The 26,300-nt window shown below is 46.6% G+C and overlaps 2 protein-coding genes across 4 annotated transcripts; both read left to right on the forward strand.

Moving 5' to 3' along the window:
• Window positions 1-136: 136 nt before the first annotated feature.
• TIMM29 (translocase of inner mitochondrial membrane 29) lies at window positions 137-5,294 on the forward strand. Its single transcript, XM_066589501.1, has 2 exons — window positions 137-329; window positions 4,588-5,294. The coding sequence occupies exons 1-2, from the start codon at window positions 221-223 to the stop codon at window positions 5,292-5,294; spliced, it is 816 nt and encodes a 271-aa protein (XP_066445598.1). The 5' UTR covers window positions 137-220.
• On the forward strand, window positions 192-25,938 carry LOC136612880 (dynein light chain Tctex-type protein 2B-like). Of its 3 annotated transcripts, XM_066593611.1 has the most exons (6): window positions 10,858-11,058; window positions 11,157-11,206; window positions 14,916-15,100; window positions 16,418-16,522; window positions 23,885-23,941; window positions 25,509-25,938. In XM_066593611.1, the coding sequence occupies exons 1-6, from the start codon at window positions 11,030-11,032 to the stop codon at window positions 25,854-25,856; spliced, it is 774 nt and encodes a 257-aa protein (XP_066449708.1). In that variant the 5' UTR covers window positions 10,858-11,029; the 3' UTR covers window positions 25,857-25,938. The 3 variants fall into 3 exon arrangements, with proteins under 3 accessions (XP_066449709.1, XP_066449708.1, XP_066449710.1); XM_066593612.1 differs by lacking the exons at window positions 10,858-11,058; window positions 11,157-11,206 and adding an exon at window positions 192-231; XM_066593613.1 differs by lacking the exons at window positions 10,858-11,058; window positions 11,157-11,206 and adding an exon at window positions 12,996-13,028.
• Window positions 25,939-26,300: the final 362 nt, after the last annotated feature.

The raw sequence follows: 26,300 nt of genomic DNA on the forward strand, positions 1-26,300 counted from the left end.
GAGACTTTTTTGTTAGGTAACCGGATGTCCTACAGATATATTATGTATCATAACGGCTCATCAAAAAATATAATTCCCCCCCTCATACTGGCCAATTGGAACAGTCGATAGAGTTTCTTTAGCGGAACATCTAGAATAGGGAATAGTTGCCGGGGGAAGAGTTATACTGCGGTAACTGAGTGTACGGGAGCCGGAAGTAGCCAACGGTTTCGCTAGCGGCATGGCTGGCCGGTGTGTGGGGGTCCTGCTGCGGAGGGCGTGCTCCGGGACTGCGGGGGCGGCGGAGGGGAAACCGGGGCTGTGGAAGCGGATGAATGAGAGAAAGATGGGTGAGTGCGGGGAGGTGCGGACACAACACCAGGACTAGCTGTCATGTCGACCAGACATCCCGAAACCGCAAAATACTGCCCCCCTGTGTACAAGAATATAACTCCTATAATACTGCCCCCCTGTGTACAAGAATATAACTCCTATAATACTGCCCCCCTATGTACAAGAATATAACTACTATAATACGGCCCCCTATGTACAAGAATATAACTACTATAATACTGCCCCCCTATGTACAAGAATATAACTACTATAATACTGCCCCCCTATGTACAAGAATATAACTACTATAATACTACCCCATATGTACAAGAATATAACTACTATAATACTGCCCCCTATGCACAAGAATAGAACTACTATAATACTGCCCCCTATGTACAAGAATAGAACTACTATAATACTGCCCCCTATGTACAAGAATATAACTACTATAATACTGCCCCCTATGTACAAGAATATAACTACTATAATACTGCCCCCTATGTACAAGAATATAACTACTATAATACTGCCCCCTATGTACAAGACTAGAACTGCTATAATACTGCCCCCTATGTACAAGAATATAACTACTATAATACTGCCCCCTATGTACAAGAATATAACTGCTATAATACTGCCCCCTATGTACAAGAATATAACTACTATAATACTGCCCCCCATGTACAAGAATATAACTACTATAATACTACCCCTATATACAAGAATATAACTACTATAATACTGCCCCCTATGTACAAGAATATAACTACTATAATACTGCCCCCTATGTACAAGAATATAACTACTATAATACTGCCCCCTATGTACAAGACTAGAACTGCTATAATACTGCCCCCTATGTACAAGAATATAACTACTATAATACTGCCCCCTATGTACAAGAATATAACTGCTATAATACTGCCCCCTATGTACAAGAATATAACTACTATAATACTGCCCCCCATGTACAAGAATATAACTACTATAATACTACCCCTATATACAAGAATATAACTACTATAATACTGCCCCCTATGTACAAGAATATAACTACTATAATACTGCCCCCTATGTACAAGAATATAACTAATATAATACTGCCCCCTATGTACAAGACTAGAACTGCTATAATACTGCCCCCTATGTACAAGACTAGAACTGCTATAATACTGCCCCCTATGTACAAGAATATAACTACTATAATACTGCCCCCTATGTACAAGAATATAACTAATATAATACTGCCCCCTATGTACAAGAATATAACTACTATAATACTGCCCCCCATGTACAAGAATATAACTACTATAATACTGCCCCCTATGTACAAGAATATAACTACTATAATACAGCCTCCTATGTACAAGAATATAACTAATATAATACTGCCCCCTATGTACAAGAATATAACTAATATAATACTGCCCCCTATGTACAAGAATATAACTGCTATAATACTGCCTCCTATGTACAAGAATATAACTACTATAATACTGCCCCCTATGTACAAGAATATAACTACTATAATACAGCCTCCTATGTACAAGAATATAACTACTATAATACTGCCCCCTATGTACAAGAATATAACTACTATAATACTGCCCCCTATGTACAAGAATATAACTACTATAATACTGCCCCCTATGTACAAGAATATAACTACTATAATACTGCCCCCTATGTACAAGAATATAACTACTATAATACTGCCCCCTATGTACAAGAATATAACTAATATAATACTGCCCCCTATGTACAAGAATATAACTACTATAATACTGCCCCCCATGTACAAGAATATAACTACTATAATACTGCCCCCTATGTACAAGAATATAACTACTATAATACTGTCCCCTATGTACAAGAATATAACTACTATAATACTGCCCCCTATGTACAAGAATATAACTACTATAATACTACCCCCTATGTACAAGAATATAACTACTATAATACTGCCCCTATGTACAAGAATATAACTACTATAATACTGCCCCCTATGCACAAGAATATAACTACTATAATACTGCTCCTATGTACAATAATATAACTACTATAATACTGCTCCTATGTACAATAATATAACTACTATAATACTGCCTCCTATGTACAAGAATATAACTACTATAATACTGCCTCCTATGTACAAGAATATAACTACTATAATACTGCCCCCTATGTACAAGAATATAACTACTATAATACTGCCTATGTACAAGAATATAACTAATATAATACTGCCCCCTATGTACAAGAATATAACTACTATAATACTGCCCCCTATGTACAAGAATATAACTACTATAATACTGCCTCCTATGTACAAGAATATAACTACTATAATACTGCCCCCTATGTACAAGAATATAACTACTATAATACAGCCTCCTATGTACAAGAATATAACTAATATAATACTGCCCCCTATGTACAAGAATATAACTAATATAATACTGCCCCCTATGTACAAGAATATAACTACTATAATACTGCCTCCTATGTACAAGAATATAACTACTATAATACTGCCCCCTATGTACAAGAATATAACTACTATAATACAGCCTCCTATGTACAAGAATATAACTACTATAATACTGCCCCCTATGTACAAGAATATAACTACTATAATACTGCCCCCTATGTACAAGAATATAACTACTATAATACTGCCCCCTATGTACAAGAATATAACTACTATAATACTGCCCCCTATGTACAAGAATATAACTACTATAATACTGCCCCCTATGTACAAGAATATAACTACTATAATACAGCCTCCTATGTACAAGAATATAACTACTATAATACTGCCCCCTATGTACAAGAATATAACTACTATAATACTGCCCCCTATGTACAAGAATATAACTACTATAATACTGCCCCCTATGTACAAGAATATAACTACTATAATACTGCCCCCTATGTACAAGAATATAACTACTATAATACTGCCCCCTATGTACAAGAATATAACTAATATAATACTGCCCCCTATGTACAAGAATATAACTACTATAATACAGCCTCCTATGTACAAGAATATAACTACTATAATACTGCCCCCTATGTACAAGAATATAACTACTATAATACTGCCCCCTATGTACAAGAATATAACTACTATAATACTGCCCCCTATGTACAAGAATATAACTACTATAATACTGCCCCCTATGTACAAGAATATAACTACTATAATACTGCCCCCTATGTACAAGAATATAACTAATATAATACTGCCCCCTATGTACAAGAATATAACTACTATAATACTGCCCCCCATGTACAAGAATATAACTACTATAATACTGCCCCCTATGTACAAGAATATAACTACTATAATACTGTCCCCTATGTACAAGAATATAACTACTATAATACTGCCCCCTATGTACAAGAATATAACTACTATAATACTACCCCCTATGTACAAGAATATAACTACTATAATACTGCCCCTATGTACAAGAATATAACTACTATAATACTGCCCCCTATGCACAAGAATATAACTACTATAATACTGCTCCTATGTACAATAATATAACTACTATAATACTGCCTCCTATGTACAAGAATATAACTACTATAATACTGCCTCCTATGTACAAGAATATAACTACTATAATACTGCCCCCTATGTACAAGAATATAACTACTATAATACTGCCTATGTACAAGAATATAACTAATATAATACTGCCCCCTATGTACAAGAATATAACTACTATAATACTGCCCCCTATGTACAAGAATATAACTACTATAATACTGCCTCCTATGTACAAGAATATAACTACTATAATACTGCCCCCTATGTACAAGAATATAACTACTATAATACAGCCTCCTATGTACAAGAATATAACTAATATAATACTGCCCCCTATGTACAAGAATATAACTAATATAATACTGCCCCCTATGTACAAGAATATAACTACTATAATACTGCCTCCTATGTACAAGAATATAACTACTATAATACTGCCCCCTATGTACAAGAATATAACTACTATAATACAGCCTCCTATGTACAAGAATATAACTACTATAATACTGCCCCCTATGTACAAGAATATAACTACTATAATACTGCCCCCTATGTACAAGAATATAACTACTATAATACTGCCCCCTATGTACAAGAATATAACTACTATAATACTGCCCCCTATGTAGAAGAATATAACTACTATAATACTGCCCCCTGTCTACAAAGATGTAATTTCCTTCTCTTCCTTCGCCTAACAGTTGTCTGGACAAAAGGCCTCTTGCGTGATTATAAGGAAGCCTGTAAGGACATTGTAGTTGGAGCCAAGGAGCGCCCGGGTAGAGCCGCCGTGTATCTCTCCCTCCTGGCTGGGATCGGGTACTGCTCCTCTAGTGCGCCCGCTGAGGACTCCTTCCGGTGCTCTCTCCTGGAAGCCTCGTCTTTGCTCCTCCTCCTCTCCCCTTGGATAAGGAGCGCCACCTCTGACCGCCACGTGCAGCACATCCTGGATCTGAGCAACCAGGGCCGCCTCCGACACATAAACCTCCTGGTCCTGTCCCTCGTGTACGAGGCGCCGTATGACCCGGACTGTGACTTGTACAATACCCAGTGCCCGCACTTGCGGCCGCGTCTGTCTGACTTCCCTCGCCGGGTTCTGGACATTGGCTTCTTGGGACACTGGTGGTTTCTGGAGAAGAAGATGGAAGACTATGATATCAATGAGGAAGAATTCCGCCATCTTCCTGCCAGCATGAAGACTATTTCCTATGATGATCTCCATTCGGAGAAGAACGAGAGACTTTATATTCACAAATTCCAGCCAGTTCAGATGCCTGAAGACCCCTGTGAGGGGGAGGGGAAGGAGGGGGAGGAAAAGGAGAGGGAGGGGGAGGAAAAGGAGGGGGAGGGGGAGGAAAAGGAGGGGGCGGGGGAGGAGGAGTCTCCGGTAGACAAGCCTGCTGTATAGAGACCACTGGCAATGTGATGAGATTATATGATGAGTGCTCAGTGATGTCTACCTGGCGGGTTTATTCATACTGGTGCTCACAGAAGCCGTGGCGCCGTATGCGTTGGTCACACGATTATCTAAGCGATGACCAGTGAACCAAAGTGTCTTATAATGGGGTCTGTTCAGGATTCCCGCAGCTGATTTCACCTCAAGTCTTCGGCTGTCAGCACATTCCTTCACCGGACGCGCCGCTGATCACTTCTGCATCACCGGACCAGCGGCGCTGCGCTCAGTACAGGCTGCCGGGTGAAGGAGTGCGCTGACGGCTGAAGACTTTAGAGCGCTGTGTCTTCTGGTGTGGATTTTTGATTGTGGATGTGGAAATTGCGCAGTATTTCCGCCCCCTGTAGACAGAACCGCAGCCTGTCGTCGCCTGCGATGGAAAAGGCGCTGCCTGAATCTCAGTGGAAATTCTGTTTAAAAAAAAAAAAAGGGTTGCTGTGTCCCTATTCTAGTCCTTGTCACAGATAATAGGGCGTGCAATGTACCTGTCTCCAGAGTGATGGGTGTCGGAGTTGAGTTGCCAAATTCTTGGGTGTAATGTGCATTACGGCCTGGGGTGGGCGCTACAGTGTAAGCGGTCTCTGCTCCCCGTAGGAGATACATTCGCTTACATGGGGCTCTCTGCAAGGATTTTCAGTATTTGGAAATGGCAGCAGGACGGTACCCTCCTCTGCCGGCCGTAAAGGCCTCCCAGACCGTACATTTAGGTTCCAACCTGCTGTTAAAGTGACCTTTCAGGACTGGAGAAACAAAGATGGCCGCCCCAGCTTCTCTAAGGGCCCTTTTACACAGGTGAAATATTTCCACTGTTATGTAGCAGAAATTCACATCAAACCCCGCCGGGCGGACGCTTCTACTAGTGCAGAATTTTAAGCTAATTTAAGCCATTTCCGCATCAAAATCTGCAGTGACTTGCGGTTCGGTAGGCGGAAAACTGCACCTGCGGTACAAGTTTTCTGCACACAGACATTTGCGCTCACTAAGCAGAGAGAATAGAACACACTGATTTAGGTGGCTTCGTTCACATTTGCATATTTTGCGTGTATTTGGTCGCAGGAGCCCCTAGTGTGTGTCATTAGTATAAAACGCTACACCTGCTGGTATTAACCAGTGCTGCCCCCAGGAGCCGCATGGAGTGTCTTACACTACGGATGTACAGTAATGCACAGGGTGCACCGGGTAGGCAGAGAAGTGGGGTGGCCGTCTTTGCTTCTCCAGGGCAGGAGGATCGCTTTAATCCCTTAGGCTCGGTTCACATGGGGTGGAATTTTTGTGTGGAAAGTCCTCCCACGGCTCCTAATCCTGGGATTAGCCAGCAAGGTGGACGAGATTTTGCAAAAACCTCATCCACATGCTGCGGCCAAACCGTGCGGAAATTACTGACATGCGGTTCGGAATTTATTTCTGCAACATGTTGTTACCGCAGCGGCTTCTCTCCTCTCTATGGGGAGAAAAAGCTGCACCGCAATGCAACTGTGAAACCGCACCAGAAACCGTGGCTAAAGGCTGCAGACTTTGAAGCTGCGCTTTTCCAGTGCTGGAAAATTCTGCTCAGAATTCTTGTGGTTTTCCGCTGCGCCCATTCCATGAGAATTCTTCCCCGTGTGAACCCAGCCTTGAGGACCAAGCGCTAGAAATGTACAATGCTTGGTCCTGGGCTTTAATCCCAGCAGAGAGCAAACATACGATGTGGGATTAAAGCCTCTGCTGCTGCAAACGAGCAGGACACATTCGGTTCTTAGCCGTTAGTCACAGCTGAGGACCCGGAGGAGAAGGGAGTAGTGGTTTTTAACCACTTCTGCCTTCTCTTTTCCTGGGCCTATTGCGCTCCATGAGTGCTTTATGCTAAAAAGGGAAAGTGGAAATGTTTCTTCCCCTATGTGACCGCTAGGAGTTCATGGCACAGCAGAACTGCAGGGTCCTAGCAGACCCTGATCAGCTCTATTAGTTATTATTGTCAACTATGACAGCTTCAGTGGAAAAGTGTGTAAAATTGAGGAGGGGGAAAGAAAAAAGACCATGTGAGTGATATGCAGAGGTCTTATATGATGTAAGGGGGGGGGGGGGTTAGATGGTATTAAAAATAAAAACAGAAAATAAAAATGCTCCAAAGCAGCCGTATGCATCCTGTAATTCAAAACCATACATATTATATATCAAAACGTCTGATACAAAATGAGGAGCCCGTCCTGTACTTTATATTAGTGTAAATGTACTAATTTAAAAAACCACGCACTAGAGATGTTTAAAAAAAAATATATATTTTTTAACCTTTTACCCCAAACAAATTAAAGAACAGGAAAAAAATATCGCCCTATTGGTCAGGGAAAGACAAATATTTTGGTAGTGGAAGGAAAAAAAAATAGGGCAGTAAAACCATCACATGAGTAAAATCCCTAAATCGTGTCCGGTCCTTAAGGGACCTTTCATCCAGGACAGAATTAGTCCGCACCGATCTCGCTGTCACAATGTTATCTCTGTGGGGCTTGAATTCTGCACCTGTAAAACCCGCATGTGTATACTTCAAAACCGTAAGAATACACGTGGCAGCCGATAAGCGTCCTGCATCGGGCGGCTTGTGGGATCCGTAACCTAAAGGAGATGGACTTCTGCTATTAAAGGCTGCAGGAGAAGCTCCTATATTCCATATACATCCGCTTCTTGGGCAACATTCTCACAAGCCCCCCACTGCCCCCACCAGTGGGGCAGAGTGCACGAGGGTAAATCCCCTTCCCAGGCGTGAGAACTAGCTGGAGGGGCAAGTGGTCTCCGATACCCCTGGGTCAGATCCGAGAGGTGGCACACCAAGGGGGGGTGGGGGGGAGACAATGTAGGGAACCAAAACAAGATAACATACCATAGAAGAAAGACCTGGATAAGCGGCGCCCTGCAGCAGATAGGAGCCCAGCCAGGGCACTGATGGACTCACCGGGTCTATGGTAAGGTTGAATTCTATCGTTATCGCTGGGCCAGGTCCAACAAAACTACAATGGTCATGGCATCGTAAGGAATTTGGATATCAGCAGAGAGATGTGAAGTAAGAAGGCGCCTATAAAAGTACCGTGAAGTATAAAACAATCTGGATATTTGTCTTAAGACACATGGGCCGTCTTGGCCCCTAAAATGGTGATGCCTCTAGTGGAACTAGAGTAAGTAGCAGGGTCAGCAGAGACCTTGGATGCCCGCTGGGCCCTGCAGGTGGGTTTCTTGCAGAAAAGGGACATGAAAGATGTAGGTTTTAGAAAAATGAAATTTATGGGTCCTCTTAAACTTGGAATCGGCCCCCTGACATCCCAGGAGGCCAACATAAAGTGACCCTCCGGTCCTGGAGAAACAAAGATGGCCACGCCGCCTCTCTGACTACCTAATGATCTCTGCCCGCTAGTATACATCATTCGCGGGCCGTTTTGGCACATGAAGATCTCCCCGCAGAACGCGACACCTTAGATTCCAATAGATTCATACAAACATGTTATTTCTACACAAAATCTGCGTGTGAGTAGAGATAGTCCTCTCTCCTTTGCTGTGGTCCATAGAAGTCTAGGGCAGCCTAAAAAAGGGAGGGGGTGGGAGTTACCCTGCGGACAACACTGGGAAAAGAAGGCAGCCGGCCCTAATTGGGCATTTATTTGCCATTCTATTCCACAGGAAGATGAAACACGCAAACGTGGGGACTGGCATTTCAATCGCTTAAAAAACCCCTCCTGCCGGCACGGACGATCAGCTGCCTCTTGCCGTCGCCAAACTGCGCTCATGCCAAAATATGTTCCGTAGAAGGTATTTGCGCATACGCTCGTCTGACACCGTCGTCACGGCGCATTCACATCAGTGTATTACGCCATGAATAAAGCCCATAGATTTCAATGGGTTCATTCACAGCCGTCACGGAAGTGGCATCACCTGACCAGCGCTCACAAGAGGCCCCTGGATGAAGGGCTGCGCCGATTACACGAAGAATGCTGTATCTGCCAAAATCCGCTGCGTGGACATAAATGATTTTTAAGTCAAAATCTGTACCAATTGTGTGGATTTTGATAGAAATGGTGCAGATTTTGCCTTTCCACCCTGTGCGAATATACACTTAGGATAATCTCAGCTACCAGTTTTCACCACTAGAGGGCAGGCTGTATGTTGTACCTATTCAGGTCAATATAAAATCTAGCTTGCCCCCTAGTGGTGGTACCAAGCAGCGGTTATACAGTAAGTACTAGAGGTGACTGCCATCCCAATATACACTAGAGCAGTGGTCCCCAACCTTTTTGGCACCAGGGACTGGCTTCAAGCAAGACCATTTTTACAAGGCCTGGCAGGGTTGGGCGGGACATGGGCAGGGTTGGGTGGACATGGGCAGGGCTATGAAGGGGGTTGGAGTTAGTGCATTCTTATTTAATTATGACGTTTAGAATGTCCTGGCAGAACACACATAGGGCAGCATATAATATACCCCCCCGCCTGGCAGCACACACATAGGGCAGTATATAATCTATCCCCCCTCCCCAGCACACACATAGGGCAGCATATAATTTATCTCCTCCCCCCCAGTAATAGACAGCCCCCACCTCTCAGTAATTAGCAGCCCCTCCCCCCAGTAATAAGCAGGTCCCTCCCCTTGTAATAAGCAGGTCCCTCCCCCCATAATAAGCAGGGTCCCTCCCCATAATAGGCAGCCCCCCCAGGAATAGGCAGGCCCTACCCCTGTAATAAGTAGCCCCCCCCCCAGTAATAAGCAGGTCCCCTCCAGTAATAGGCACCCCCCAGTAATAAGCAGCCCCCCCCCCCGTAATAGGCAGCCCCTTCCCCTGTAATAAGTAGCCCCCACCCCCCAGTAAGCATCACCCCCAGTAATAAGCAGGTCCCGCCCCCAGTAATAGGTAGCCCCTTCCCCTGTAATAAGTAGCCCCCCCAGTAATAAGCAGCCCCTTCCCCTGTAATAAGTAGCCCCCACCCCCTCAGTAATAGAAGGACTTCCCCCAGTAATAAGCAGGTCCTCCCCCAGTAATAGGCAGCCCCCCCCCCCCAGTAGTAAGCAGCCCCCCAACCCATATACTTACCTTCTCCCTGCTGTTGCTCTCTCTGCTTGCCCTGACGTGCGCAGCCGTAACGCTTCCTCCCCGAGTCCTCTCCTGCGGAACTAATGAGCAGGGGACTCGGGGAAGAGGATCCTGGCTGCACACTGACGTCAGTGTGCGCCGGGATCAGCGCGATTACCAGCGGGGAGCTGCAGCGCCCCCGCTGGTAATCGCTTCAGTGGTGAGCGGCGTCGGCACGCTGCGAGCCACATAACACAAGGCAGCGGGCCGGATTCGGCCCGCGGGCCTTGTGTTTAGAGCAAAAGTTCCCGGCGGTGCCGCGGACCGGCGCTAACACCCAACGGCCTGGCCCCGGTCCGCAGACCGGTGGTTGGGGACCCCTGCACTAGAGGACAAGAGAGACCTGCAGCAGGAAGGAGGAGCTGGAACCAAATGCAGAATAAATCCCCATATAGTAGTGCTCTCTGGGGGAGAAGTTTACTCCCGTGCACAACTTCCTACAGAAGAACAATGCAGTCATCCTCTCCCGGAGGTACAAGAGCTGATAACAGAGAACAGCAGCACGCCACTCAGCACTAGGAGCTAGACTCTCCTATATATTGCATCGCACAGTGGAAGGGTTATTCGCTGCTCTACAATTAGCCTGTAATGAGTTGAACAATGCAGACAAAAAGTTGCCGTAGCAACAGGTGATGTCGTAAGATTAGGATGGAGGTGCAATTAATTGCCCCAATTAACAGCTTTTTTTTTTTTCTTAAATAAAAAAAAGGACTTTGTATATTGACAGCGAATACCTGGAGACGCAGAAACCACCCGCTGCCTCCGGGACACCGACTGGTGAGTGTACAGGCGGCTCTATACCGGGTCCCTGTTGTTAGAGGGTCCTAAGTAGTCAACATGCAGAACTACAACTCCAGCATGCCTGCTTGGAGTGTTAGCTGAGTGCTGCAGGTTGCAGACCAATCCTTGTACTGGCAGAAATCAGAGGACAATGGCTGCTTGAAGCTAATAAGACAAAAACAAAGCGCGTTGTAACTCCCACAGAGAGCGCTGCACATTCCGTGGACGCCCCGCCGTTTTGGCCCAGCAGCCCCGACTTGCAGAATGTGACTCAGGACCCCTAATGAGTTGTTTGTACCCACAGCCAGTCGCTGTAGGACACCGCTGTACACTGACAATAGGTAGAGGTACTAAAAAAGTGACAAGTACTGCATGTTTATACTGAACGGCCACTTTATTAGAGACCCCCCCCCCCCCCCCCTCTAGTAGCGCGTTGGACTCCTTTGGCCTCCAAAACCGCAGCAGTTCAATTATAGTGTAGATTCTAATAGGTGATTAAACCATTCTGCAGGAATATCGGCCCCTGCGGACGGGAAGCTTCTTGTATTCGCTGCACATTAGATGGAAATCTGAGATGTGAGTGACTGACAGGAAGGGGTCATCAGTTCATGCTGCTTGTGCCAAAGTCTGACCTCCCATCAGCATGGAGCAACAGAATCTGGATTCATCTGCCCGGGAGTTGTTTCTCTTCTGCTCTGTGATACAGTTTTTGCGCTCTTTTTCTTCCCCTTCGGAGTCTCCACTTTCTGCTTCTCTATACACGATTGGCCCCGGAATGGAGCGTCTGCTGTTAGAGCCCGTCTGTGAGTTCTGCATTCGGACATGTTAGTTGTGGCACCAGTGTTGTATTCACTTGCAATTTGCTTGACTGTGCACCTCCTGTGTATCAGAGTGATTCCTGACATCCTCCTCCGACCCCTCCGGTGATGAGTTGTTTCCGTGCACAGGATCACCTTTACTGGATGTTTTCCTTGATCGCACCATTCTCTGTATACTCTCCGCACCGTTGCACAGAAAACCCCACATGGTTGGCAGTGACATCCCGACCCCGGCTAGTCCAAGCACCGATGACCGGCCTCGTTGGAATCACTCAGATCGCTGGATTCTCCCATCTAATGTGGATTCACACTGAGACTGATCGACGGAGAACTTGCCCCGTGATTTTATGCTGCACTCCGGGTCACGGGGAGAATCTCCATACAGGGAAGCTTCAATCATGAGAGGGCCCGGGGGTCTAATAGAGGGGTCATTCAGTGTATATATTATACTCCATCTGTGTCTGACTGAATGGAGATTCCCAAGTAGTAGGGGATGGAGGAGAGTGTGACTGCAGGGCTGTGTACCGTCGTTGCTGTGGCCACACATTGGTCTGCGTAGGAGCTGCAAACAGAATGATACAAAATTTGAAACCAAAATTTAATCGCAAAATTCCTTAGTTTTTCATTTTAGCCACAGTGGAAAACAATCGTAGTGCTTCCTGAAGCGTCGGCCGCCCCGGGGTGCTGTGCGGAGGTCATCCATAGGATATGCAGTAGCAGCGGCCGTCCAGGCTGGGATTACCAGCAGGCACAGTAGATCCCGGGGTGTGAATAGCTTGTTGTTCATCAGACAGCCCGTATCTCTCCTCTGATCTCGGCTGATTATCCAGGTCATGTCTGGGCAGGACTGTTTGCTCAGTGCTCTCTATCATTGACTTGGTTATTAACGGCTCTGAGCTGTTCCCATTTACTACAGGCAGCAGCTGCGGAGAGGGAAGACTGTACAGATGGGGGCGCTCCACATTAGTCCCAATGCTGCGGGACCCCTGTGTACACCTCTGGTAATGTCTGCCCGTCACCCCGGGGCAAATCCGGACATTTTATCATTCTAACAGCAACACTTAAAGGGTTTTGCATGACTAACATCCTCAGACTAGGTCATCAATATCAGATCAGCGAGGGTCCACCGGTCAGGATCCCCGCCGGTCAGCTGATTGAAGAGGCCTGAGATGTCACATAGCCTGAGCGCAGCTCGATCCCATGTAAGTGCATAGGACTGAGCAGCTGTAGGTAGGGAATATACAGCGCTCTGCCTGCTATACAGTGAAGTGACAGCGGGTTCACCTGAGCCACAGCTGATCGTGGGGAGCCTGAGCTGCAGACCCTCCAGGAAGCTGATATTAATGACCGACCCTGAGAGAAGGTCTGGGAAAAGCCTGTAAAGAATTGTGCAATGATGGATGGATAGATAGATATGAGATGGATAGATATTAGATAGATAGATAGATAGATAGATAGATATTAGATAGATATATATGGAGATAGATATAGGATAGATATGAGATAGATAGATAAGGAGATAGATAGATAGGAGATAGATAGATAGATAGATAGATAGATAGATAGATAGATAGATAGATAGATATTAGATAGATATATATGGAGATAGATAAGGAGATAGATAGATAAGGAGATAGATATAGGATAGATATGAGACGGATGAATGGACAGATAGATGTATAGATAGATAATATGATATAGATAGAGATAGATAGATAGATATGGGATAGATAGGAGATAGATATGAGATAGATGGATAGATATGAGATAGATGGATAGATATGAGATAGATAGATAGATATGGGATAGATAGGAGATAGATATGAGATAGATATGAGATAGATAGATAGATAGATATGGAGATAGATAGATAGATAGATAGGAGATAGATAGGAGATAGATATGAGATAGATAGATATAGGATAGATATGAGACGGATGAATGGACAGATAGATGTATAGATAGATAATATGATATAGATAGGAGATAGATAGATATATATGGGATAGATAGGAGATAGATGGATAGATATGAGATAGATAGATATGGAGATAGATAGATAGATAGATATGGGATAGATAGGAGATAGATATGAGATAGATGGATAGATATGAGATAGATAGATATGGAGATAGATAGATAGATATGGGATAGATAGGAGATAGATATGAGATAGATGGATAGATATGAGATAGATAGATATGGAGATAGATATAGGATAGATATGAGACGGATGAATGGACAGATAGATGTATAGATAGATAATATGATATAGATAGATATTAGATGGATATAGATGTTCCCACGATTCACATAGACTACAATGGAGAGCGCCACCAAATGCCTCGCTGGAAAGATGAGGGTTGGGGTCCCCCTTTTGTTGGTTGGTGACGTGGTGCCTTATGACATCCCTCTCCGTATTTCCTCTTCAGGCGTAGGATGTTACATGTGAGTCTCCGCATCGGCCGTATACACTGTATCCCCTGCAGCCGCTGCTGATCATCAAGCTGGAAGACATCTCTGATGAGACGACCCCATTAATCTGTAATCTCATGTATGACCACATCACTGGGCACATTTGCCATTCAGAGCTCTAGGAATGGCGGCCATCTTGGTTGTCACCCAGCTTTCCCAGAAGCAGATGTAACTGACAGACTGGTGAATGATATGCCTTGTATCTCCTAGGAGGGGCGCTGTGCGGTGGTAGTCCTGACTTCTCCCTGTCAGGCGGGGTCTGGCTTTTCCTCCTCTGTTGACCCTTTGTCGTCCTGGGCTCTCCCCGTGAATGAGCGCACCTTGTCACGGGCCATGTACCTCCACTCTATTTATTGACACAAAGGCTTAGTTGTCACAGTACAAGTGACACATGACAAATTCTCCTCGTCCAGGTACACACTCGGCTCTATCGCTGGCGCCGCTGACGGAGCTATTTACCCGCTGTCTCCAACACAGCGCCATTATACCGAGGGGATCGCCGCAGCCCACCATGGCATCCAAGACCAGCGGCAAGAGAGCCTCTGTGGCCAGCGTCCGGATCAACCTGGAGCCCAGCGAGCGGTCGCTACAGAAAATGGTAAAGAGCCTTACTGCGCTGTAGTATCATCCCGTCTGCTGTAACGTTATAGCCTTATTACATGTCGGTGGCATAGAACCAGTTACAAGCCTGCTACATCCGTGACTGCAGGGCCTAAAGAATGCGCAAATGATATAACCTATACGAAAAGTGTCGGGAACTGCGGATTACTGCAGCTATAATAGAATGAAATACCGAAGCATTATAAGCTTATTACAGGCACGCTGTGATGCAGCAACAAGCCCATAGAGGTATATTATAAGTTATTATAGTTCAGTGTGACCCAATGTGATGTAGCGCTATAGCGAAGGAGGCGACAACTTAGGGCTCAGTCACACTGGTGTTGGAGCTTCCGTTACGCACCTGAATTCTGTCAAAAAGCAGGACGAAGTAACCGCGTGCTGCGCTATTCCGTCATGTAAAACGTCAGAAGGCCGGACGGAAATACAACGGACCCCATTATAGTCAGAGAGGACGTTCGGCGCTGTTCGCACCCGCCATAGGACAGTCCCGTTCAGGCACTGGATGCCATTGTACTGCTTGGTAACGCAGTAGGAATATGGAACCCAATAATGGCGCCGTGAGCGAGTCCGCATTCTCATTTACGTAAATATGGCCTTACTATAATACTAATGCATTGTGTAATATAAACATCTTGAGGCTTCTGATACATGAAACGCGTGGAGCGCTGCAGATACATTATAGCAGCTCTAACCTTATTACATGATGCGGTGCGGAGACTTCAGTGAGATACTGTAGCGTTATAATCGTATTACACGCCTATTGTGGAGAACAGCCTCAGATTCCTGCCGAGCGTTGCAGCTTGCTGGACCTACAGTAGATTGCAATACTGTAGCATTATAACCGTATTACATGTATGTCACAGCGCTGAATAATGGCAACGATTATACTGATTGAGAACAGAACGTAATACTGTAGTATTACAACCCAATGTCATTTGTAGCGCAGGGATTGGGGCTGTGAGGGTAATATCTCACTAAGCAGTAATTTCCTGCTCTCTGTAATATTGATATCTTCTTATAAGGCTGATAATACATGAAATACTTAGAGTACTGCAGTTTACTGGAGGTACATTAGAAAATAATTCCGTAATATTGTAGAATTATAAGCTTATTACGGTCATGCTGGAATACTGAGATGTGAGATAAATTATAGTTAGTAACTCTTTAGGCTGACGATGTGAGAAATGCAGGAATCCAGAGCCACATTATAATATAATAAGCAGGATCCCGCTGCGCTGTATAATAATACCGAGTGGCTGTAATATAATAATGCAGTGCGTCTCTCCATGTCTAGCCTATGAAGAGTAAACCATCCCTGAGTAACCTGTCAATCAGTAACCAGGGGTCCTGGAGTATATCGGGTCTGCTCGCGGTCCAGAGGATAACCAAGAACCTGAAGGTAAGTCCTACATGTGTGCATATACAGTACACTGACATGCCAAAAGTCACGGGACAGGAACCAATGTCATGTAGGACCCTCTCTAGGCTGGCTAAGTGCAGCAATTCGACACAGCTTTGTTCTACAAGTGGATGGACAACATCTGGAGGGATGTTGAGCCGTCTGGATAGCCGCCCACAGCTCCGGGGTATCTGTAGATACTGGATCTCAGGTGCGAATGGACCTGTCCACCACATCTCATAAATGCTCAACTGGGCTGATGTAGGGCCAACATGCAGGCCACACCGTTCATAGGAACTCTCCAGAATACTCAAGCCAATTCTGGACAATTTAGGCCTGATAGCATGTGCATTATCCTGCTGGAACATCCCATCATTATGGGGTTACATGAAGGGCTACAAGGGGTCATCAATCATGGAAATGTAGCGGACACCGGTCAGTGACTTGTTCAGATGGATCAGTGGACCCAACCCATGCCATGAGAACGCACCCCACGCCTGTATGGAACCACACGTGACACTGTGGATTGAGGAGTGTCAAACGCCCCCACAACTCCAGAAATGGAATATCCCCTCCATCAGTCACCCGCTATTATGTCTCGTCCGAACTCCGATAATTCCCATCGCCTTGCCCTGAGCACTCCGGCCGGTGTATAGCCTCACTCACAAGATGACACTTCACAACTCATACAGGTGAGGGCGCTCCCGAAACGTCACCTGTGGTAACGCCACTTCATCATTAGTTTATAATACTGCTATCCCATGACTTTTGGCATGTCTGTGTATTTTATAGTGTTTATAAAGGTGGGGTCCCTCTTATACTACGATTATCTATTAGCTGTCATAAGGAAGGACTACAAACAAGGCCGTTCTCTCTGGAGGACCCGAGACATCTGTGCATTCTGTAGACAGCTTGTTGATCTCAATGGGAAAAGATGTAATGCTTCATTCTGCCTGTGGTGGCGGTAGAGGGACAATATGTTCTTACTACTAGATTCCCACACAGATTACAGAGGATTCCTGGCGTTCAGAGTAGACAAAGCAGACCTTGGGATTATTGGGTCAATGGGACATCCTTCAAATAAAAAGACATTTCCACGATGGAGAACCTCTTAAAGGGAGTGTCATTAATTTTGAAGATGCAGCACTGCTGACAGCGCTAGGTGGGGGAGGGGAGAGGCGTTATATAATGGAAAGTCTGCAAATACTTTCTCTTTACATTTTGTTATGTTTTGGCTTTGTGCAAATTTTTTTAAAAAAGTCATGTTTTCCCCCTCATTCTGCACTCAGTACCCCAGGATGACAAAGTGATAGCAGAATGGGAGAGATCTTTGTAGTTTAAAAAAAAATGCAAAACTGACATTTTTCATTGACATAAGTATTCACACCCTTTGGTATGACACTAGAAATCTAGCTCTGGAACCTCCTGTTTTTCTTGATCCTCATTGAGATGTTACTACACGATGGTTGGAGTCATCTGCGGTAAATGCAGTTGATTGGACATAATTTTAAAAGACGGTAGAAGATCTTACAGCTCACAATGCATATCAGAGCCAAAACCAAGCCATAAGGAGGAAAAAACTGCCTGTAGAGCTCAGAGACAGGATTGTGTGGGGGCACAGATCTGGAGAAGCTACACAACATTCTGCTGCCCTGAAAGTTTCCAAGAGCCCAGCTGCCTCCATGGTTCTTACATGGAAGACGTTTGGAACAACCAGGACGCTTCCTAGAGCTGCCGACCCACCAAACTAAGTAATCGGGGGAGTAGGGCCCTTGGTAAGAGAGGTGACTAAGAGCCCGATGGTCACTCTGGCTGAGCTGCAAAAATCCTGTGGGGAGATTGGAGAAACATCCAGAAGGTCAGCCATCACTGCAGCCTCCACCAATCTGGGCTTTATGAAAGAGAGGTCAGAAAGAAGCTTCTCCTCAGTAAAAGACACATGAAAGCTGCCTGGAGTTTGCCAAAAAGCAGCTAAAGGACCTCAGATTGTAAGAAACAAGATCCTCTGGTCTGATGACACCAAAATTTCACTTCAGGGAGACAGGTCAGGGTGGAGGGAAACCAGGCACCGCTCATCACCTGCCCAGTACCATCCCTACAGTGAAGACTGGCGGTGGCACCATCATGCTGGGGGGCAGGGAGACGGGTCAGGGCAGAGGGAAACCAGGCGCCACTCATCACCTGCCCAATACCATCCCTACAGTGAAGAATGGCGGTGGCAGCATCATGCTGGGGGGCAGGGAGACCGGTCAGGGCGGAGGGAAACCAGGCACCGCTCATCACCTGCACAATACCATCCCTACAGTGAAGACTGGCGGTGGAACATCATGCTGGGGGGCAGGGAGACCGGTCAGGGTGGAGGGAAACCAGGCGCCGCTCATCACCTGCCCAACACCATCCCTACAGTGAAGAATGGCGGTGGCAGCATCATGCTAGGGGGCAGGAAGAGCGGTCAGGATGGGGGGAAACCAGGCGCCGCTAATCACCTGCCCAAGACCATCCCTGCAGTGAAGCCTGGCGGTGGCAGCATCATGCTGGGGGAGGGGAGACCGGTCAGGGTTGATGGAAAGCTGAATGGAGCAAAGTACAGAGCTATTAATGAAAACCTGATCCAGAGCGCAGAGGACCTGAGACCGGGCAGAAGGGTCACCCTCCAATAAGACAATGACCCTAAGCCCACAGCCAGGACAACACAGGAGGGGCTTAGGGACAACTCTGGATGTCCTCGAGCGGCCCAGCCAGACCCTGACTTGTACCCAATCAGACATCTCTGGAGAGACCTGAGAATGGCTGTCCACAGACGGCCCCCATCCAGCCTGACCGCTGGGGAGGATCTGCAGAGAAGAATGGCAGAAAATCCCCAAATCTGGATGTGCAAACCTTGTGGCATCAAACCAAAGAAGACTGCAGGCTGGCATCACTGCCAAAGGGGCTTCACCTCAGTACTGAGTACGGGGTGTGAATACTTATGTCGATGCAGAATGGTTGTTTTTCTTTTTTTTTTAATTAGAAAGATTTCTCCTATTCTGTTATCACTTTATCATTCTGGGGCACCGAGTGCAGAATGAGGGGGAAGGTGATTTTTTTCAAATTTGCACAAGGCCAAAACGTAAAAAAGTCAAAGGGTCTGCAGGCGTTCCACTGTAATACTTTATCCATGCTTTTATCAGCAGCAGGACTCTGAAAATGAAGTTTATTCCTCCGGGTGCCACTTCTGGAAGCACTCTGACTGCGGGACCTGAAGTGCCCTCCACTCTCTGCAATGCGCCTACAGGCAGACGGCGCCACCTATCTGTGGTTTACAACATGAAAAGCAAAACTCATAGAGGCCTATGGGGCGTCCAAAACAAGTGGAGGCCCTGATTCCAGCAGCTAACTTTGTGTCCACTAAAGATGCCAATACGGAGAGTTGAAGCTGTAGGATGGGGGCCTTCAGACTGACACTTGGGGAGTGCTGACTGCAAATTCCGGGCTTTGCCTGCCATGAGGGGGCGTTATGGTTGGCATTTGGTTAAAGACATCGCATGGCACTCGCATGCTGCGTGAAGTTCCTGCGAGTGCGATGTGATGTTTCCCACTGAAATCAATGGGAAACACTTGCGACCCTCCAGTGCACACGGAACACGGAACACGCCTGAGGATCGCGACTTGTAAAAACACACGTTGGGAAACGCAAAATCGGGCCAACGTGAGAAGGTATATAGATGCTCTATTCCCTTATAGAGAGGAGAGCCCAGCGCACCGGTGTCAGTTACACTTGATCTGATTGGGTTTTCAGAAGCTGGATGGACACAATAAGGGACCTTTCACACGGTACGGAATTCCGCCGCCGGGCACAGCTAAATCCGCAGCTGTGGAATTTCATACCAAAATCTGCAGGTCTAACTTTGGATTTTGATGCAGAATTGGTTTTAAGCCATTTTTAATTCAACATCGAAATTCACAGGTGCAGAACGTACCGCGGCTTGTGCTGCAGCGTGACGCCTATCCCGTCCTGCGTGAAAAGTGCCAATCACTGAGAAGGGTGAAGAATTAGAACACAAAGTATTCTACAAAGTTGCATAATACGTTATTCTACCAAAAGCTACATAAGGAATTAATTTTTAAAAAATCACCGGAGTGGCCCTTTAATGTTTTGTAATACCATCATTCCACCAGTAGAGGTCAGCAACTCTCCCAATATTCCCATAAAGCCGAGTTCCCCAACCTTGTGTAACTTGTGAGCCACATTCAACATAAAAATGAAGAAAAAACTAGTTTAGGCTAGTGCTGCTCCGCGACCTTGGCTATGAGACCCAGCGCACTGCGGCGCGCTACAGCCTAATGAATGTGACGTCACGTTGTGACACGCAAGCTGCCTCAACCCTGACACTACAAGAAATCCAGACGTTAGGGTAGTACGACATTTGGCCATGTGATTGGTGTCATGGCCACAGCCCTGGCGTAATTAGGAAGAAACAAGAAATTGCAAACTTTGGCATTGGTATTACGCAGCTCTCACACTGGCGTTAGGGTCAGTTCGGGGGGGGTCTGTCTCTGTGCTCCATATTTGTAGGACAGAAACTGATGTAAAACAGAAAAAACTGATCTGTTTTCTTCTCATTTGATTTCAATGGGGTTTCAAAACAAATACGGAAAGGCTTCTTTTTTTCTGTTTAATTTCACTCTCTCTCCTCCAAAAACATAGCAGAGAAACGGAAATTCCGAACTGACCCTAACGCAGGTGTGAAAGCAGCCTCACTGCATTCAAATTGACCCTGTTTGGTGGTGAGAATAGGTCTGCAATAATGTCAGTTTCCTGCAGCTGTGGTCAGAACGCAGGTGAGCCGCCCAACAAGGGGACGTGAGCCACCGGTTGGGGACCACCTCAAGAGAAAGTCAGTTTTTCCTCACTCTATTCTGTAGTAGTGGAAACAACACCACCTGCAGGTCGTAAGAGGAAATACTACAAAAATATAGACAAATTAGGTTTTATTATAAAAATTACAAACAAGCTGTTACAGGGGATGTCCGCTTACAGGATAACTTCCCTTTAATAGGCCTGCCTGTATTAACAAACCGAGCAATACTAGGATCCAGCGCTACGGTCCCGCTGTGGTCCTAGTGCTTGTTGTGACCCGAAGTCAGGTGACTGCTGCGAACAATGAGAGGCTGCAGCATCAGGTTCCCGAACTCCTGGCATGATGGCACTCAGGATGTGCGCGTCGATTCCAGGAGAACGAGAGAGGACGTTGTCACAACAAACATCGGGACCACAGCGGGACTGCAGCGCTGGATCCTAGTTGCGGCGGAGAGATAAGAATTGCTCGGTTTGTTATTTTAAAACGGACAGGCCTATTAAAGGGAAGTTATCCTGTAACCGGACATCCCCTTTAACTATATATTGTTTCTATGGATATGTGGAACATGAAAAATCAGTCTAGTGGTGGACATCAGCGGGTAGGCTACATCATTTAGAGAGGTCTACGCAGGAGTCACGTCCATGGTAACCTTTGTGGATCTGCGAATAAACAATGTCAATATGTGAATAGCGGCACTACTAAGTGGCCATTCTCAGGCGGTACTTCTATGTGAGCACTCTCAGGCAGCACTGCTAAATGAGCACTCTCAGGCGGCACTGCTATGTGGGCACTCTCTGGCGGTACTGCTAAATGAGCACTCTCAGGCGGTACTTCTATGTGAGCACTCTCAGGCAGCACTGCTAAATGAGCACTCTCAGGCGGTACTTCTATGTGAGCACTCTCAGGCAGCACTGCTAAATGAGCACTCTCAGGCGGCACTGCTATGTGGGCACTCTCTGGCGGTACTGCTAAATGAGCACTCTCAGGCGGCACTGCTATGTGGGCACTCTCTGGCGGTACTGCAATGTGAGCACTCTCAGGCGGCACTGCTATGGGAGCACTCTCAGGCGGCACTGCTATGTAGGCACTCTCTGTTGGTACTGCTATGTGAGCACTCTCAGGCGGCACTGCTATGGGAGCACTCTCAGGCGGCACTGCTATGGGAGCACTCTCAGGCGGCACTGCTATGGGAGCACTCTCAGGCGGCACTGCTATGTGGGCACTCTCAGGCAGCACTGCTATGGGAGCACTCTCAGGCGGCACTGCTATGTGGGCACTCTCAGGCAGCACTGCTATGGGAGCACTCTCAGACGGCACTGCTATGGGAGCACTCTCAGGCGGCACTGCTATGGGAGCACTCTCAGGCGGCACTGCTATGGGAGAACTCTCAGGCGGCACTGCTATGTGGGCACTCTCAGGCGGCACTGCTATGGGAGCACTCTCAGGTGGCGCTGCTATGGGAGCACTCTCAGGTGGCACTGCTATGTGAGCACTCTCTGGCAGCACTCTCTGGCGGTACTGCTATGTGGGCACTCTCAGGCGGCACTGCTATGGGAGCACTCTCAGGCGGCACTGCTATGTGGGCACTTTCAGGCGGCACTGTTTATGGGAGCACTTTCTATCTGAGGCCGGGCTCACATGACTGTTATTGCTGCATGCCACCAGTCCCCATGCATTATCTTGGCATGCACGCGTCATACGCACAAAGATATACATGTGCGAAAAAACACTGGTGTGAGTGGCACAATACAGATCAAAGGGCTACTGGCATTGCGTGTTGCACGCGAGGATTGCTCGCGTGACGCGCAATGATAATAAGCCCGTGTGAGAGTGGCCTGAGGTTCTCATGGGAGCAGTGTAAGTCCGCTGTCACGTGGGTGGAAGCGCATTGTGAATTTGCCAGTGCGTGTTTTACTGTTTTTTTTGTGCATGCAAATCATGCACATTTTCTTGCGCAAAAACCCCCACAACGCTCCGATTCACCGAAAAGGGCAATTAATCCGTTCAGGATGTATTATTTTTGTGCGCAAATGTGCAGTAAAGTAGAGTGTGCTGTTTGTTTATTTTGCGTGCGCGTATGAGCGAACCACTAAAAAGCAACGGGTTCTATTTACTGCATATTGCATGCGCAAAAATGTTAGTGTGACAGCGGCCTGAGGCTGGCGCAGTCTGTAGGGGGCACTCTATGGCTGGCAGTCTTTATAGGGGCACTCGGGAACCTCTCAAGGGGGCACTTTCTGACGCTGTTATGGGGGTGACAGGAAACTAGCACTTATTATAGGGGCACTAATGGATACCAAGGCTTATGAGAACACCGCCTTGCTGGCACTTTCGATGGCATTGACAATGGAAGAGCTCTCTGTGGAAGTCTTATGGTGGCACTCTGGCAGCAGGGGTGGTTATACCCGCCCTGATAATTGGGGCACTTCTGGAGGCGCCCAGTCCGGTGTTACTATAGGGTGGGTGTATAAGTCCTCTTCCCATTCCTGAATGATCTCTTACACTCTTGTGTCCCGGTTAGGAGAGGAGAGCCCAAAAAGTGGCGCTGCTGAAGAAGATCGAGATTGTAGAACCGCAGGTGAGTGACGCCATTTTGCCAACATTACTAAAAAAATGAACGCATTTGAGGGAGGCGAAGTTTAGTACTATCTGAGGAAGTGCGGGAATGATTGTGCCGCGTCCATTGACAAGCGATGAATCCCCACCGCAGACCCCGAATAGCGTGATTCTACTTTAACGCCCCCCTTCCCCTGCTCCCCTGACAGGTTACGTTCTCATACATACATGCGTGATGAACGCCTCGCTGACACGGTACACGCCGCACACCTCCCGGGCCCATGCTGTCATTGCCATGGCGACAAGATTTGCCGGCATTCTCAGTACAGCATTGAGAAGCAGAAACTCGGAACTTCATCAAATCCCGTCGTCATGGCAACAGCAGCACGTAACCGAGTTGACATTTTTTGCAGTAGGGAAGAAGAGAAAGCATTCAAATTTTATTTAAAGGGCCCATGTATTAAATATGAGGCAGCAAAACAAGATGATGAACGCGCTTTTAAGACCTGAGCTCGCTGGCGAATACCCAGGGGTGTAACAGGGTAACAGAGAGGAAGGGCATTGCCGGGGCTTGGGGACCTGGACCCCTGAAATGGGGGATCATACATGCTTAATTGTAAAATGGCGCGTAATTAGTGATGCGATCAGTTAGGGCCGCTTCACATCAGAGGGGTTTTTCTCATCATTAAAGGTACATTCACACGTAACGGAAATACTGCGGATTGTCTGCGGCGGAAAATTCCGCATCAAAATGTGCAACATTTCCATATCGAAAGCTGGATTTTGACTTTAAATCAAGTGTGGACCCCCAGCTGATTTCAGCCCGCCGCTCCTCTCATCAGCCCCTTACTGCAGCGCACGGAGCGGCCCTCACCCGCTCACCGCTACTAAGCGCTGTGGCAGCCGGTCAGGTGATGTGCCGGGTTCCACATCACCACTGCTGAAAATATGCAGGATTTGCGCTACGTCTGAACGAACCCCAACGGCTACATTTTTAAAAAGGGAGTTAAAACGGAAGCAAACGGAACCGTAGTTTCCATTTTTTTTAACCAATCCAGTAATTTGTTTAACTAATCCAGATCTTTAAAAAACAAAAAACAGACCGTTTCTGTTTTCGTCTCGTTCCGTTTAATGATCCCGTTTCGTCTTCTTTCGTCTTTCTTGCCATCTGTAAATGCCCATTTAAACACTGATCGGTTACACGGACAACAAAAGCAGAAATTAACGTAAACCGTTCCCTTCAGCTCCGTCGCCCATTGACTAGTACGTAAAAAAAATAAGAAAGACCATTTCTATTCGTTTTCCATTTTTTTAGTGGAAAAGCAGCGCTGCGGTCCGCGCTATTTTTTCTGCAGAAAAAAAAAACGGAAATCAGATAGGCGTAACCGAAGCTGAAAAAATCCCTTTGAAGTCAATTGGAAGTAGAACAGAACCATTTTTTGTCCGTTTTGCGGCTCTTCTGCCGGAAGAGCAGAACGGTAAACAAGAACGCCGATGCGAACGCGCCCGAGCGTTTGTGATTTTATTTTACGAAAGTCTGTAGTATTTTGAGTCCCACCATCTGTCCTATTTTCCTTCTCCATCCCCAGCCTCCATCCTTCGCCTCTCGTCCGCCTGAGAAGGTCCAGGTCTCCGCCATACGGCAAATTCTGGAAGATTACCTCCCGCTGCGGCTGGGGCGCACCATCTACGACCCCAAAAAAGTTCCATTGCTGGTGAAGGAGATCAGCGAGGAGATCAAAAGTCAGGTGAAGAAGGTGCTGCCTGCACGATACAAGATGCTCTGCGTGGCGACCGTGGGCGAGAGGGGTCAGGAAGACATCAAGGTGGTCAGCCGCTGCCTTTGGGACCCCCATGCTGACAATTATGCGGCACACGTGTACCAGAATGACAGCCTGTACTGCGTGGTGTCGGTGTACACCGTGTTCTGCGAGTGACGCTGCCGTACAACATGACTCTGTCCTCCCGGATGACCGTCACCCGTTCTGCTGTGCTTATTGTTAAATTAAAACACCTCTGTCACAAGACAGGACGTTTCACAGGCTTATACAGGGTTAATCAGTGGGCATTAAGGGTGCCCATTGCTTTATATTGGCATGTGCTGGGCTGTGCACAGTGCCCAGTGTCTGACTCAAAAGGGAAACTTTGGCAGCAGTGTCAGGGGCAAATCACTGTCATCTAATCCTGACCAATGAGCATCGCTCCGGTGTATAGGGGTTGCTCCAGTGCAGACATATAAAGTGCCAGCAGTGCCAGCCTTAGGTTGGATGGCACCACCAACCTCGTCATAAGAAACAAACAGTATACATTGCATTGATAGGCAGTTTGCCTGGATCTGTATTTTCAAGATAGCAGCATACCCACACCAGAACAGCTCAGCG

The sequence above is a fragment of the Eleutherodactylus coqui genome, chromosome 2 (genome assembly GCF_035609145.1).
Source record: "Eleutherodactylus coqui strain aEleCoq1 chromosome 2, aEleCoq1.hap1, whole genome shotgun sequence".
NCBI lineage: Eukaryota > Metazoa > Chordata > Amphibia > Anura > Eleutherodactylidae > Eleutherodactylus > Eleutherodactylus coqui.

Coding starts and splice junctions, on each gene's coding strand:
- TIMM29 (XM_066589501.1), top strand. CDS start 221: ATGGCTGGCCGGTGTGTGGGGGTCCTGCTGCGGAGGGCGTGCTCCGGG. Junction 330..4,587: donor GATGAATGAGAGAAAGATGG/GTGAGTGCGGGG, acceptor TTCGCCTAACAG/TTGTCTGGACAAAAGGCCTC.
- LOC136612880 (XM_066593611.1), top strand. CDS start 11,030: ATGCAGACAAAAAGTTGCCGTAGCAACAG. Junction 11,059..11,156: donor AAAAGTTGCCGTAGCAACAG/GTGATGTCGTAA, acceptor GTATATTGACAG/CGAATACCTGGAGACGCAGA. Junction 23,942..25,508: donor TCGAGATTGTAGAACCGCAG/GTGAGTGACGCC, acceptor CTCCATCCCCAG/CCTCCATCCTTCGCCTCTCG.